At 39.0% G+C, this 17281-nt stretch overlaps 1 protein-coding gene across 5 annotated transcripts in view; it reads right to left on the bottom strand.

The window, feature by feature from the left end:
• The window catches only part of DACH2 (dachshund family transcription factor 2), a 249301-nt gene that overhangs the window by 48743 nt on the left and 183277 nt on the right, over positions 1-17281 (bottom strand). For all 5 annotated transcript variants that reach the window (XM_027690399.1, XM_027690400.1, XM_027690403.1 and 2 more), the window contains exons 4-6: positions 13469-13624; positions 10522-10694; positions 1027-1162 (exon numbers count right to left, since the gene is read on the bottom strand). In XM_027690399.1, the coding sequence (XP_027546200.1) occupies positions 1027-1162; positions 10522-10694; positions 13469-13624 (465 nt within the window). The remainder of the gene's footprint in view (positions 1-1026; positions 1163-10521; positions 10695-13468; positions 13625-17281) is intronic.

Below are 17281 nucleotides of genomic sequence, written 5' to 3'. Positions count from 1 at the left end.
TTTTTTTTTAGTTGCAAAAGTTACAAAAACTTATGTATTTATATTGATAGAAAGTATGTCTACGTATCTTTACAACGGTGAGCACTAAACCTTGACACGGAGACATCAAAAGTCCCTTTTTCACTGCTGCTACAGGAAGTTACATCTTGTCCTGTGTGCTTCCAGCACTATTTTAGACTTGAAAAAGATGAGGGGAATCTACTTCCTAGTCTCTACCCTGTGTGTGCACGTGTTTAGGCAAAGAATTCAGGTTCCACTGGCCACTCTGTGCAGAGCCAGCTGTGCTGTGGTGCTGCTGCAGGGACCAGAGTCAGAACTGCAAAATCCCAGGAAGCAGCTGAGTGGTTACTGGATGGGAGTGAAGTCTGCACTGACTTACATGGACTGCTTCTGCAGTTTACATCTCGCTCAGCAATGTCTGCATGGGCTCCAGGCCCTGAGAAGAAAATGGTGTTGACACACACTGACGTGAAGAGACGTTAATTGACTTGCCCTGGATCCCTCTTGGAAGAACCAAGAATAGGATCTTCCTCTAGACTGAATTAGCATTTCAAATGGCAGATCTATAGTGCACAGGCTGTGAAAGCTGTGCTGGAGACACCAAAAATCAGAAAGCCCTCAGCCTCGGAGTGATGAGGGAACGTGTGGGTGCAGGGAGGTTTTTGGAATGAGAAAGTCATCATATTATCTGTGACTTTTCTCACATCCATATGAAGAAAAAGATATCTTGCTCTTTTTGAATTCCAGGTGCCTTCAGCAGCACTCTCTCACCCCAGCATGGCAGAGGAGCTGGTTGTGCCAGAGTGATGCCTTCTGGGCATGGATGGAGAGTGGCACAGGAGGACTGTGAGGGGCTGGGCTTTGCACAGGGACAAAGTTAATGAAACAAACTACAGTGATGCACTTGCTGGCTATTTTTTAGCAAGTGAGTGCTTTCCTGAGTATCCCAGCAAACAAATATTTGCCTCAACAAACTCCCCGAGTTGCTGAGATGCCTGTGAGGAGTGTGAGCTGCAGAGCACTGACCAATTCTGTCGGGGGTGTTGTCCAGCTGGGAGGGGGAGCTGGACACGCTGCTGCTCTGGTGGGAGGACGGGTGGCTCCCGGGGCGCTGGCTGTCCTCCAGGGACGGGGCTGGAGAGGGGCTGTCCTGGATCCTTTCCTTCAAACACAAACAAAACAAGGTCTGTGCCATTCAATTCATGGACTTCACTGAAAAAAACAAAGTTGGCTTAAAACAACAACAACAACTGGTCTTTCGCAGATCAACAGTGAACAGAACTCTCACCTAAAGAGATGCACAGTTACCTGTGTCTGAGCTTGCTTATCGTTTTTGCCACCTTTTTTTTTTTGTTGGTAACTTCTTATTTTCTAACTTTTTCACACATAGGAACATACAAAATATTCTTTCATGTTGCCTTCACAAGCTACTTTTGATCTACAGGTAGTAACATTGGCATATATGAGTCACATTTCAAATGAACAACTCAGAGTTGTGTTAAACTGTCACTAAAATGCAGTCAAATTTGTAAAGTCAAGAGAATCTCTATCTATATAAATTATATCAATACCTTCACAGCGTAGCACCCAGACAAATGACAAAAGCTGAGGCACTGGTAAGAACTTCAATTTTGCATGAAAAGCACCACTGGGTAACCAAAGTAAGAGTATGCTTGCAAATTCTTGTGTGTATATTTGTACATGAGACTTTGATACTAACCTCTAATTTAAATATACATAGCACTTGAGGTAGGGAGGAAAAAAAATGGATAAGAAATTTAAAAAAAAAGAGCAAAATGAAATTCTGCAGTTCTGTGTATCTATACTGGTAAATTATCTGAAGATGCCATGGAATTTTCATCAGTAAAAATCTTTAGGAACAGGTTAGACCAGTGTGGCATAAGTAATAATTCATCCTGTCTTAAGGCAAGAGATTGTAAGAGCTCTTGAGATCCCTTCCAACTCAGTGTTTCCACACATATACTTTTTCTGAATTAGTTAAAAATTCCAGTACCCTTCATTCCTGTTCCCAGGATGAACAAAAAATGAGAATCTTCTGGCCTGAGATACTCTAGATATTTTTATCTTAGAATCCCTTCTGTGTTTTAAACCTCTGTTACAAGTCCTTGAAGGTGCAGTTCCAAGGGAGAGACGTGAACAAGGAGATGGTCGAATTTACAGAACTCCAGAAACTGCCTGGACTTGTCCCCATCCCTCGCAACCAACTGCTCCTTGTGGAAACTCAGAACTGAAATATTACTTTCTTTTACTAAAAAAGGGAGATTTTCTTGCCCCCACCTCATTAAAAATCACCATTTCAGTGTAATCTGGGAAAGTTGTCTCAAAAGAACTTTGCCATTTTTCCTCCTTTCTAACCTGTTCTAGAGATGTTTCATTAGGAAAGTGCAATCTGGCAGCTTGGTGGTGATTTACTGTGGGCTTTGGAAAATCAACTCAGTAGCATCTGAACTTTTTATGCAGTTTGCTAGACAGTATCCTAAATCAATAACTTAGCTTTGGGAAGAGAATGGTGGTTTCTAATAGTTTTTCCATTGGAAATATCTGATATAAAAGCTGCTGTTCGGAACATGCTGGGGCAATTCATTAATTACACTGGCAGCAAGATCAACAAGAATATTCTATTACTCATTAAAACCACCTATTTAGGCCACACTCACCTTTGTATTTACAGAGAGATTTGAGAGTGACACAAAGGGAAGGTGAGATTGGATCCTCCTCACAGCCTGGGAGGGCATTTCCCTATTCCAACCACACCAGCTGAGCATTGGGTGTGGGTTTAAAAGGATAGTTATTGTAACTTAAATAACAACTGAACCTCAAAATCACATAACATGTATCTATTACACAGCTGTTAAACCTCAACGGAACAGTTCCACTCATTACCTGTTATTTAATGAACATACAATAACTAAGAAATCTCTAAGGGAGACTTTTAACTGCGGCATTTTTGAATGCTAATACTTAACAGACATGAGTCTATTATGTAGAGTCACAAGTTTTTCAAATTTTGAAAACTTAATGGGTTTATACAAACAAGTTCTCAAATTCTGGTGATCTTAAAAGCCTCCTGTGCTTTCTTCATCTCAGCTTCCAAAGAGGGAGTTCAGAGGCTGCTGAGATGACAGAAAAGAGAGACAGGACTTTCTCTGTGGCTGCTGATTAAATTGCTTTTAAAAGTCACATTCTTACCTCAAGAAGTATTGCCCTAAATCATGGTGAATTCTATACTTGCAATCCTGAGCATATAAATCCTATATGTCTTTTAGTTTCCTGTAAATAATAGCTTCCAAATAGGTTCCTGTTAACAGGCTACTGTAATTTCATTTGCCTGGATTTCAGTTTAACAGTCCTCTTTGGCACTATTTCCTCTCCTTTTACCACAAAGAGCACTCAATTTCCAATTAAGATATCATTTTGAAATGATTAATTTTACAGAAGAGTGCATAGTTTAAGTAAATTTCATTGTCTATTGCAACCATGAAAATGAATGGCCAAGGAGAGGACATGCCAACTGTTCTGCAAAAAAACCCTATGAACAAATATGACTATGAATTAACACTTAGATATCACACAAACAGCCATATATGTCATCTTAAATGGGAGTTATTTGAGTAATTCAAAAGCTGATGATTTGGAAAAGCAAAGTATTCGAGCTCCTTCTGGTAACTGCATTTCCCATTGTCTCTCACTATAAAACAATCTCTGCTTCGAGGAATTTGCCTTCAAACTCAGGGCCGTGGTTCAAAATGTTCATGCACAAATAAAAGTGTCAAATAATAATGTAATTGTTAATCACACAGTGAATCACTTTCTAAGAGAACTGGTTGATTATGTCATCTAATGTTTTACCAGTTACACAAATGGACACACACAGGGAAAACACGGTTTTCCCTATAAGCAACAAAGGAGCTGAAATTCTCTCTGTATCACATGTACTATAAATGAGGGTGAGGTATCACCATGTGAGACTGCACAAGGATCAAGAAATTGCCTATTTCTAAATATTTGTGTAGAAATGTGGTGCTGAATTCCCCCTACCACAATGAATAACACTATGAACGGACTCTTCTTTTGCTGGTAAACAGCTCCATTTTTCAGTCCTGTAATCAGCATGCATCTATTTAGCTACTTAACAGCAATGTGCTCTGGTTCATTAGGTAGCTACTGTTGTGTCTCAGCCTAGTTAAAATTTCACAGCAAGTTAATCTATTTTATTACAAATGAGAACACAAGTGATAATGTCCTCACCATTTTCCAAACACAGGGTTAACAGTATTTGTAACAAATCAATGAGGGCATTTAAATAGGAAAATTGCAAATCTCAAACCTAAACTTTTTTTTTACACATTGATGACTTCATTTATTTGTCACCTATGTATTTTACAACCTCGCTACTTTTCATATCTTTTTTTATTTTTCCTCTTGAAAATGGCTCCATTCTCCCCAGCCTGGTTCCATATAAGGTAAACTCACAGTAAAAGAGAAGCATTCCTAAAAAAAGTAATATTTTCTCCATTTGTATTTTTTCCTATTCATAAATTTGCAAGATTCATATTCCAGGTTATAATTTAATGAATTATACATAAAAAATGTACATATTGTGAGAATTTTATGAAAAATGAAAACATTTCTCAAGATCTCACCTATTTATCTACCTATGGTACCTACTTTATCTTATCTTTTTTCTTTCCTTTACAGAGCTGTAACATAAATTCTGTAAAAGGACTTTTGCAGTATTTAATTCCCTTGAAGGGTAATATATTTGTCTCACTAAAGATCAGTGTCTTGCTCTGCCTCAGAAAATGTAGCTACAAAGCTTGACATTGTTAATTTTAGTTGTGATTTAGGTTAACGGCTCTGAAGTCATCAAGTCACCCAATTTCCAGATACATCCTTGATTTCACCTCAATATCCCCTCTTCTATCCCCTGTGAGGTGGTATTCCACACAAATAATATGAAACACTACATAACAGTTGCATCCACACTAGTTTTATTTGAAATATATATGAACAGCTTACCTATTTTTGACATAACCATCTTGACCTTAATTCCTTACCTCTGATTTTTTTATAGTATTGATCTTCATTTTATGTCAAGAATTTAGAGAAATGATGCTGCTGGATTTTCCTTTATTTTTCTTTTTTCTTAGTTCTAATGTAGCTGTAATTACTCTTCCAAATGTTAATCTATTAATGAGTTCCTAGAGGATTTAATGGCATTTCACTGCTGACAAGCAGGTTTGGGAAGTTTGACTGAATCCTGGATATTTTATTCAGACATTTATCTCAATATTTCATATTTAATTGAGGTGCTGCTGCTCTACTCTACAAGGCTCTGCAGTGGCAGGAGAGCTGGAATTCACCTTCACTAACAAAATGGAAAGGAAGGAAAAATGGGGATTCTGCTGTTTTTAGGTCTAGATTAGGGTTTTCAAGTATTGTGAGAAAGATTTTGAGTTGATGGCCATGTTGGAAAAACAGAGTTCATGGGTTGAACTCTACCAAATTCACTGCCAAATCACCATTCATATTCTCAAAGTTGAGAATATGACAGCACAGTTACAAACAAACTCTAGAAGCCAGGAGGTTTGTCTGGAAGTGTCTGTGAAGCAGGAGCAGCAGACTGGATGCAGCCTCCTTCACCTCCAACCACAATTCCACGCTGTTCCCACCTCCCTGGCTCAATTCCATCCTCAATAAGTGAGAAGAATAAGAAAAGTTAACACAATTCACAATTTCAGTTAGCAAAGAACTGAATTGCTAACACTTATTTTTTTAAGTTAATACCAACACAGATTTCTTTCCAATTGACCTTAGTTGATACTATTTGAATTCTAATAACAAGTACATTTTTAACAGCGTTCTAAAGTTTACAGTCCTTAACTCATGCATTATGGAGAAAAGCAACATATAACTGAAATTTAGGCTTTTCCAAGAAAAAGAATAATCCTGACAGAGTGAGCAGGAGCTGTGCTACACCCAAACTGATGCTGGGCAGTGGCCAGCAAGAAACAGGATGGTCAGTCACTGTTTCTGGGCTAGAGAAGAGTGCTTTGGTTTGTATTTTGAACCATTTCAGCCTGGAAATGAGCACACACAAACTATGGGTGACTTGTTGGTCTTCCGAGCTACTTACAGTACCTCTGATTGCTGCAGGAACTGGAGATGAGCAAGGTAAACAGCTGGTCTAAAAACTAAGATAGGATCTGTGTGTCTGAAAGCCAGCTGGATCCCATTCATCTTTTGCAGTGTATTGGGAAGTCATTCGCCTAAAATACGTACTTTGTCATTTAAAATGCGAGGTTTTTTGCACGGTGTACATAGAGTTGTTTCAGTTGTAGTCAACTGGCAATTATTTTCCCACCGAATTTAAGAAATCATAAAAACTCTCCTACGTTTGCTGACTTTAATACCAGATGTTCCCTCACTAATCCCATTACCTCGTGACTACTTCCTATCAATCCATTAATTGCCAGCTGCTCAGCCAAAGAAAGAACTGCAGCTAATCAGATGGTGTTGGGAAACAGCCAAACAGGAGCTGCCTTCTTCCCCATTTCTTAAATTAGCAGTCAGTGGGACAACCTTCAGCTGTGTACTCACATCTTACCTTTACATTTTACTCTGAACCTGAAAGCACAACAGTGAGTAAAACTGGAAAGGATCCCCACTGGGAATTTTGTGCTTCTACCCCTTCTATGAATCCTTTCACCCAGTGCTGCTGTGGAACGGAGGAAAGGCACTCCCAGGACTAATGATGATAATGCTGTATCTCATCTACCTCAGAGCTTATATTAGTTATTAAGGACAAATGCAAATGACTAAGCCAATACTAAAAAGATCTGAGCCAGAACTAAGAGCTAATATGTGCTTGGCCTAACAATTTCCCCTTGCAAGCTCTGCAAAAAAAAGAGATATCTGTTTCTTACCGTTGCTTTTTTCCACTTGGAAGTTTAAAATAAGTATTTAATGCTTAAAACCTATCAACAAGGTGTGTGGGTGTGAGGAGCCAGGTATTCTTGGCACTGCAGGGAGAAGGATATACCTCCCTCCAAAGGAGGAGATGAGAAGGGCACTTAATACAATCTGAAGGGATCTGAACATCTCCCAACAGAGCAGTTTCCCTGAATCAGTGAATAAAAGGATATAAACCTGCACAGTCCCTTCTCCATCACCTCAAATACAGCCACAAAAATTAAGAAGCAAACAAACTCCTCTGTCTCTAACACATTCCAGTCCCATTTCAGCAACAAGCTGCCAGCAATGAACATGTCCTGTGAAACAGGGCAGAATAAATCTAATAATGAGAAAAATAACGTACATTGTACAGAAGTTTAATTTTATAAATGCTGTAATATTCTGAAAACAACTCATAATGGACTGAATGCACAGAGAGATGTGAAATTAAAGATGTTACAAATTCTGAAATGGGAAGTGTTTCTATTCTGAGAAGAATTGTTTCAGAGTATTCTGAGATGGCCACATTTTTCTGGCTGTCAGGTAAATGCTATGAATGTGAGTTGTACAGCACACAGAAAATAGCACCTCTCAGCAATAATTACACAGCCCATCTGTATTCTCTTTAGGGAATTTAAAATCATGTCATATACATCCTTTTCAAATGCCTAAACAATCTCACAAAATCAGGAGAAAAACAGAACTCAAAGAGAAAGAGACTCAAAAATCTCTACTGCTTGTCTAGATCCCACTGTACTATTACTGCTTTGTTCTATCAGACTTGTTTCTAAGGTACACTGGGGTCAAATTCTGAAAGAATTCTGAAATAAAAAAAAACTAAAAACTTTATTTTGTGGAGTTTTTCGATACAAAGCATCTCAATTACATTTATTTTATCTTTTCTCCTCTGGGTTTTCCAGCTGCATTCAACAAAAGAGCCATTTACTCCTAACTGAGACCTGGATAAGAGCAGAAAGAGTAAGAGAAAAGTAGGAATACAGCAAACATGAGGGGATGACAAGAGAAGAAAAATGGACAGCAGGAAACCAATTTTCAGAACTTCTCCTACTCTGGAGCAGCACATCCCTCAGCAGCCCCAAAGAGGCTGCTGGCCAGAGGGAAGGGAGGGAGCACAAGGAGAGATGGAGCAAGAGGAGGGTGAGATGTGAGCAAGAGGAGTAAGGGATGTCCAAAATATGGGGGTGAACAGAACATAAAACAAGGAAAATTTTGGAAAAAAGAGTAAAAGAGTCTCAAATCCTTGGGATAAAATTTTGCCTCATTACTCTCAGTATTCTTTTTGTATCTAACACAACAGGGAGCAGCTTAAAGCCCCTTGGTTTGGGTTTGGTTCCCTCAATTTCAAGCCCAGTCTAGCCAGAGTTATCTCCCACCAGCCTGTTTCCAAGGACAGCTGGGAAAGGGGCCTTTCTGTCAAGGCTCTTCTGAACTTTGCTTCTGAAGACCTGAAAATATTGTTATCGAGTAGATTTTTCTGAGTTTCAGGAATAAAATTACTGGATGACAGTAAACTGCTACATTTATTCACAGAATCATAGACTGGTTTGGGTTGGAAAGGAGCTTAAAGCTCATCTAGTTCCAATCCCCTGCCAGGGGCAGGGATGCCACTCACTATATCAAGTTGCTCAGAGCCCCATCCAACCTGCCCTTGAAAATTCAACACTCTTTTGAGCCTAAACCATGCCTGAAGTGCAGTTCAGATAAGTTCCAGCCCAGACTGGTCCCCATTTGACACCTGTGCCAGCAACTGGACTGCAGAGTACATCCAGCTGAAGAACAGCTCCAGAAAAAAAAGAACTAACAGGACAGCGGGCACAAGAGGGAGAAGAGAGAAGGTGGGGAAGTCAGTATTACTGTGAGATTTTGCTTTTGCCATATGAGACTCTCAATTACACAGATTCTTCTGAGCCAAGTTTCCAACAAAGCAAACTCCTTCAGATGCACAGTAAATCCCTGAAAGTAAATCCCTGATTTATCCCGGAGACACTGCCAGAACTGCAGCCACAGTGCTGCTGGTGGGTGCTGCTGTAATCACATCACATCATGTAATAGATGGCTAAGGAGGTTTTGTGAGCCTGGCCATTGTGCCTCCCTAATTTATAGTGTTCCTGTCAGGAAGAAATCAAGTTTCATAGTTATGACATTTCTTTCTGGAGCACTAAATGTTAACTTTGCTGATCATGCATATCTCGGTAGAACAGCTTATTTCTAAATGGCAAACGTGATATAAAAAGCATAATGACTTCATTCAAAACCTTTATAAAGCAGCTGATTCTCACACCTATAGAAAACAGGCCAAGTGGTATTTTAGTCATCAGAGTGTGGAAACAGATACACACTCAATATATTCGATTCATTTCTCCCATTTTAAGTAACAACATGATACCGGGATTGAAAACTAGTCATTTTTTGTACTTATTAAATGCACTTATATAATATCCTGTAATAAAAGTAATATCACTGACAGCAGCAGCAGCAATGCTTTTCTTTCACGTTTCATTTTGTACAAGGATTTCATGTTAACTGACATCATTCAGCACTGGCTGATTGCACTTAAGGGAAGGAAAGGACAAAAGGAGCCTCACACTGTAATAAAATCCATCTACAGGTTCAGCACTCAGAACAAACAAGAGGAAGATGCAGCATCACTTGACAGCAGTGGATCCACACTCCACCTCTGGCACGTCACCTACTGGTGTATTTTCCTCTACAACATGGAGAGGAAATAATTCCCACCAGAGTGCTGGCCAAACCTACTGTTGCTGTGGAGATTTTGTGTATCCTCTAGTGCAGGTGTTGGACAAAAATAGCTGTAAATGAGGAACTCACATCAGCAAGGGCCTGCAAAATAACACCCTGAAACCAAATTGCTTGCAAAACCTGTAGTTTAAATTACAAAGAACTGGCATTGTTTACAAATACAGATTTAATCCTCATTTTGACACATTGATAGCATTTAACATGTAATCAAAGCTTCTGAAGTCTATTTGCTGCTACAAATATTCCACTGCTGCATTTCAGTTATGGTTTTCTCATGAGGTCTCTGAACAGGTAAAGACAAGGTTACAGAGTGAAATGAATAGAACCTCAACTAATTTCTAACAATTTAGGTACTTGCATTAACTAATGGACAGCTGAACATCAGAGATAGCAGATTTTTCCTCTCCAGCAAACAACTCTGCAGATACATGGATGATAAGAAGTATAACATCAAGTTTGATTTTAAACAACATTTCAGAATACTTTTTGAGCTTTCACAGATGCAGCACAGATCTTCCTCTTGCCTCTAGAGTGTGTTAGTATCCATTTCTAATTACATTACAGATTTGTTGATAGATCAGAGCAGCTGAACTCCTTGGCTGTTGTGGTGGGCATTTCCTCAGCCTGAGGCACTCCCAGGAGCAGCACACCAGGTGAGCTGGAGGCAGCACAAACTCGCTGCCTCTTCGTTATTATCCAGGAGAAAATCACCGTAAATGCTTTTGTAAGCCACAAAGAGCTGGTTTCTTTTAAATTCTGACTTACCTTTATGACAGAGGCCCCTGCCCTGGAGAGGGGACTGTGCATCTGTGCAGCTGCTGCCATGTTGGCAATGGTGTTGAGGTGGTTCATCTGGTTCATGGCCATGGCCACGGAGGCGGGGGGGAGGCTGACGGGGAGCAGGGGGTGCGGCATCATCATGAACGGCAGGTCTATCCCTGGAAAACAGCAGGGGCAGGGCCTGGGTCAGGCACTCGTTTTACACCCCACCACCTCCATTTTCACAGCCCATGTTCCACTGGAAGGCTGACTGGTCAAACCCAGCGCCATCACGGGTTTGGAATTTTGATGCTTCTCAGGGAATGGTTGCCTTTGCATTCCAGGAAAGGTTGGTTTGTATTGGGGAAAGAAAGTAAGTTTGTATTGGGGAAGTCATATTTCAATAAATATATAACAGTGCACAAGTTCAGTGATCTCTTTGTTAAGTGAACTAAAGACAAAACCCCCACAAAACATAAAATTTGTGTGTTTTCCAATACATCAGATGAGTATTTATTACTAATTTTAGCTGATCATACACTCCTGCCAAGTCCTCTTACTATTATCAGTTCACATACAGCAATCTGAGACCAGATTGTTATATTAGGCCTATTTCTTGAATCCAGGACGGTGTGGGTTGGACTACAGACACTAGTGAACTATTGTACAGAAGGTCTGTGATCTGGAACATGTAATGAAAGGTTAAAATTGTTGCCAGAGGTTTTAATTTTCAAGATGTCACTTTAAATTGTCTTCTGCTATGGTTATAAACCAATTTAAGAAGGTGTGAAATTCATTTGGACCAACTTGGAGATCTTGACATTGCCAAAAAGGTGAAGTTACTTCTAGCAAGAATTGGATTCTCATACTTCATTAATATCCATTTCAGTATGTGTATTACTTCTTGTATTTAGTAATGACAGCAATGGAAAGCAAGACAAGACACCAATTCACTGAAAAAAATTGTTTCAGGTTATTGTGCCTTCAAGAGTTCTTTAGAGGGACCACTTTAAGATAGCTACTTTTGGGCATCCAAAATTATTTTTTCAGAATAAAAATAGGGCTCATTTTGCCAGACAAAATGTCCTATCATATTTCTAAATGAAATTTAGATTAGAAATTCTCATTTAAAAATTCAGGGACGAGTATTAAATAACACAAACATATAGCTAATTATCACCACATGCTATTCACACAAATCACTGCTAAAAGGATTTTAACTTTTGGCTCTATTATAACTATTTGAAATGAGAAGTCCACTCCCCATTTTGGTGTATGACAAAACTAACAATAAAAATTACCACTGACTGACATAGCTTATGTTATTCCTATATAATTTGACTACAGTGGGATAAAAACACCACAGTGCCCACCAGGAAAGGCAGAACTGCAACATCCTGAGCTCCCACACTATTTCTGTTTAACATGAGTATATCATGATCAACAACTGTGATGTCTAATGATTCACTATATATTTTATATGATGATCCAGGCCAATATTAATTATGATAGGCAATAAGCAAAGCCCACATCCATCTCCCTTCCCTTCAAACCACATTGACAGTGTCTGCATCCATAAGCCTTTGTTCCCCTGCAGATCTCCCTTAACAGCCCAATAATCTTCCCTCATCCTCTATAGAGTTCCAAAACTCCCAGACACCATCTGGCCACATTGAGTTGTATGTCTACTTAAAGTCCAATTGACATGCAAACTAAATGCAAACTACAAACAGAATTTAACAGCACATCACCAGTTTTAAGACACAATCCGTCAAACATTTCAGAGGACTATGAGGAAAATACATCCTGCACTTGCAAATCATTGGGCATAATGTCTGACATTCAATAAAGCCTTTAACAGCCTATAGACATCAGCCTACTACAAAATACCTACTAGAAAATACCTTTAGGAGCAAAGAACACAATATGCCTGCATGTAAAATATATTCAGGTATTGAATTATGCAAGAATATAAAATGAAAGGTTGAACTACAGTGAATTTGAGTCCTATGGCCTGGTGATTTTTAGCTACTGACTCCTAAACCAAAATACTCAGGTCCACACCTTCCCATGCACAAAGCAGGCCCTTCTTAGAGGAGTCATTTCAGTAACTCTGATTTGTTCATGTCTGGGGCCTGACAGAGGTAGCAAGGAACTAACTGCTCCTAAAATTGTGTAATCTCATTAATTAATCGCAATTAATCTCATTAATCCACTAAAACTAAGACTAAAAATCAACTTTCATAACTTTGAGGATGAAAAGCTTAAACAAGTAACAAAAGTTCAGAAATAACGAGCTTTTCATTCTTCATCCATCATCAACAGTTACAGTTAACTTTATTCCTCAATAACTTTTAAAATATTAATCCTGAACATCTTTCTTGGAATATATTTCCCTTCCTTTTCTTCCCTCTTTGGGTACAAAGAAGGGGAACTGCTGACTTCCCACCTGCCCCCTTCCTAAGGGAAAGAAAATAGATGGCTTTAAAGAGAGGTCTAAGTTTCAAATCCAAACTGTCATTTCATTCGACTTTGCCCACATCTGGCAGGTGCAAGGCAAAACAAGGCAGAGGGATTGCTCCTGATCACTTTTAACTGGTCATTTTACATTTATTCCTTGCTCTCATATTTGCATTTTGTGGTCAGCATTTTCACCTGGAATGGAATTTTCTAACATAGCTAAAGCTGTAAGCAACTTTATGATTATTTTTCCCTTCAGTCCAGGCCATGGAAATGTCAATTTAACAGTCCCAAAGCCAGCAGTGAGTTACTATTCCAAGAGGGTGACTTGGACATGAGGCACAAGTGCAGCAGACAGTGGGAGGACTGACCCTCCCGTTGCTCCAGTGTCTCCCATCACCTCCCCACCTCCACCAGGCTGGGAAGGAAGGCAAGCCCAGCCCCCAGCAGGGCTCCAGGTACCCTCTTTTCCCAGTAAGAGCCCAGTACATACTGTTGGTGAGCAGGTGGTTCTGCTGGAGAGGACTGAGCGGGTGTGCACTCCCAAGGCTCGACTGCCCTGACAGTGTGGGATGGCCAATGCTGTGCTGGGATCCCGTCGTAATGGGAGACTGGAGCTTCTCTTTATCCCAGGAGGATTCACTCCCACCTGTAAAACAGAGCAAACCAAACCATGAATGGCATACACTGTTATTTAGAGACATTTTTCTCGGTTAGCAATGGGCTAATACTCTTTACCATGACACAGGCACAGCATCTGAAACCTGCACCTGAGCCTTTCAAAAATAAATGAATAAATATGCATCAGTCAAAAAAGAGGATCGGAAACTTTCAGCAACACCTTCTTCATAACACTAGTTTCTGGGAACAGGAAAGCTAAACGTTTAAGGATAAAATCATACAAGTAAACATCAGTCATGATTAAGGAAATAAACAGAAATGGAACATCTGAGACACTAAATCATGATCTCCTGCTTTCACAGGACATGAGGCCACCCAGTCCCTGCCACAGACTCGTCCATGTCCGCCCTTGGGCTCCCCAGGTCTCTCACCACTGTCAATCTGACTGGGCCATTCCCTCCCTCCAGTTCTCACCAGCATTCCAGCTGAAACTTATCCCGAAGAGCTCACAACAACTTATCCTTCCACTATTTTACCTCTGAGCTTCAAAAGCTTCCCCTCCACTGCTGGGTTTGACCCTGGGGATGTCTTAAGTGACACAGTTTCTTCACTTTGCTGGGTTAAATGAGCCAGGCATAGGCTGGGCTTGGACATCATTAATATTCAGGAATTTAAATTTAGGAGTCCAGGATTTATTATGCATAGTAATTATTGTCTAAACCAAAAACTAGAGAACTAAGCACTTGTGGTCTAGAATCTCTGTTTGGTCTTCCAAAGAAGCAATTTTACAGACTGTAGTTTTTTTCAGTGTTACACTTCCACACTTGAATAACAAATTCCTTTTACATAGCTGTTAACTAGACCATGTTAGTGAGTTCTAAAATACATCTGGTCCCCGACACAAACCACCAAAAAAAAGTTATACTGAACATTTCTAAAGGAAAAAAGGTATTTTAAGTTCACTCCCTTCCCGAGTGCACCCTACATTCTCAATTAAATTACAAATTGTTAAAAACCATGTAACTGCTGCATTGACTTTGTCACTTTCATATTCAATTAAAATGGTTTTTTTTTTGCTTGCTGCCTTTATCTGCTGCACCCTGGTCATTTATTTACTTATTCTAATTGCAATTCTTGTTCGTGACTTCAAAACAGAGAAATTCCATTCTTTTATGACAACACTTGGCTAATAAGCATGATTAATACTGCTAAATGCAAAAGTTTGAAAGATCAATGATTGAGAAAAAAGGAAAACACTCCATCATTTTAGCACAATGTCCAAGTATGAATTACCTTCCTATGAAAGAGCTGTAATTTGTAAAATGGTAATACATTGACAGAGAAAGACACACTAAATTATGCCATGTGATGTAATATAACATGGCCTAGTGCAGCAATTAGAAGAACTACTACAGTTAAGGCTGTGTCAGCATCTTTGCTATTTAATATACTGTATATCAGCTCTTTCAAATAACATTTGACTGCTACTTAGGATAGAAGTTCTACATTTTGACCATTGTTAAACACAGGTGGTATTATTTGGTAAATTATTTCTCAAGTTAAATGTATAATTTATAAAGCAGTTTCTGTGGAAATGCTAAGCATTTGATTTTATCAAATGACTTTATTTTTCTCCATGTGCTTTTCCAGCAAATTTATCATTCACACTTTCTTCTTCCTCAAAAAATATGACATGTACCTTAGCATGAATTTTTTGTACCTGTAACTTTACGTATCAGGGCAGTGGCAAAAAAACTAGGCCCAAGAGTTTATCAGAAATTTCTGAATGAAAACTCAAACCGAAAAATGGAAACTAAAATCTTCATCTAAAGTCTCCCTCACCTCTTAGTTCTGGTCCAGACTTCCAACCCCAGCACACACAGTCTAAACTCAGCTCCTTTACTTATTTCTGGAAGTTTCTCTTGTCTTTCAGAGCCTCGTGCCCCTACCCTGGGTTGCAGTGTCAGAGCCCTGCCAGCTCTCTGAGCCCAGCTCTACAACCACTGCATGTTCCATAGGAAAATACTTCTATTCTTGTTTTACAGATGGAGAATTGCACTGGGAAGAACAGGGACTTGTCTAAGGAAACACAGGAAACCTGCAATGGAACGGGAAACTGAATTTAAATCAGTACAGTCCAAATCACTGGACCAGTTTTACTTACAGATGGAGACAATAATAACTTTTTTCCCCTGCAAATTCCTCTTGTAAATATGCTCCAGTGTTCAATGCCAGCAACACAAGAATAAATTGCAATACACTTATCTCTCCAGACCACTCCTGTATTCTTATGTTCCCTATCACTTCTCCTTAGAGAAAGAAAAAAATACAGCTCAGTGTATGAGGTATAATAAAAGTGGATGTTAAATGAAATGTAGCCTGCAGCCTGCAGCATCCCACAGATAACAGCTTCATCTGGACTGCAGTTACTGTGGAGTAGCAAGTCTCTTGAAAAGAAAATAATAATTAGAACAACTTCTTACCTAGAACTGTTCAGTTGTGAAGTGTTTTATAAGGGCACTGATTGGCTCCAATGGGGAAAGCAGAGGTGCAGAATTACAAAGCCAGTTCCCCATTTCCTGGCTCAGCAGTGGGAAAACTAAACTGGAAGAGAAGTCAGGGCTCACAGGTCCTAATCCTGTGCCCTGTGCCACAGACACCTCCAGTTCATCCCACCTGCAGTCCCTTTGCACAGCTAAAAAATAACCATTTTACAAGAAAATTTGCATTCTTCTCTTCAGTATCTATTCCCATACAGTAAGATTATGTATAAATTAATAGCAAGGCAGAACTAGATTCACAGCATAAACCAAATATGTGAAAGGAACACCTGTGGTGATATACTCAGCCCTTTTACTGTCATGCAATGTTAAAGAAGTATTTATTTTTGAACGTACAGTTTTCTTATTTAGTAACACAGTTGTCAGCATGTTAGATCAGCAAATATATATCTGACATATATACACATCAGTGCATACTTCCAAATTCTTTGTTACCATAACAATTAGAAGTGAATACACCCATAAAAAGTAAATCCTTCTTAATACTTCAAATTCAGGTTTAACCACATTTTTTCAGGAGATTTCTGTTGGTTGACATTCTTTGTCCAAATAGGTGCCATCCATAAGGCAAAAATGTCACATTTTAATTCTCCATCCTGTCTTTGGTATGGTGAGCTTACAGGTGAAACTAAAAATGAAACTTTATGATATGAATCACACAATACACCCCAGAAAAGTAATTCTTTTTTTGACTCATCATATTCAAAAGGTTTGGTCTTCACAGAAATTTGTATTAGGGAAAAATAATTTCTTTGTCCATACTAAGCTAATAAAGGCTCTCATTCTTTTTAATACAGCAGATAAGGAGTCTAAAATTAAACAATGATCCAGACCACTGTATATAGAAAGATGGATTTCAAGTAAGGTATATATGAAACAATAGAGGAAAAATTATATGAAAGAAGAAAGCAAACTTACAACACTAAGGAAAACAAGACAACAGGAAGTAGCATTGGGACTTAACTCTTTTATATGAGGGGAAATATAGCTTTTCATTTATTTTACATGAGACAGAATGTTTCATTTTAAAATATTAGTAACTTGATTCATAAGTGTCATAGGAATATTATCAGAGCACTCAGAAGTCTGTTGATTTGTCAAAGTGCCAATACATCATTTATACA

This window comes from Neopelma chrysocephalum, unplaced genomic scaffold (genome assembly GCF_003984885.1).
Source record: "Neopelma chrysocephalum unplaced genomic scaffold, ASM398488v2 Primary Assembly neopelma1_81, whole genome shotgun sequence".
Taxonomy (NCBI): Eukaryota; Metazoa; Chordata; class Aves; order Passeriformes; family Pipridae; genus Neopelma; species Neopelma chrysocephalum.
Note: the sequence above shows the minus strand (reverse complement) of the source record. Positions and strands in the feature narration are given on the sequence as shown.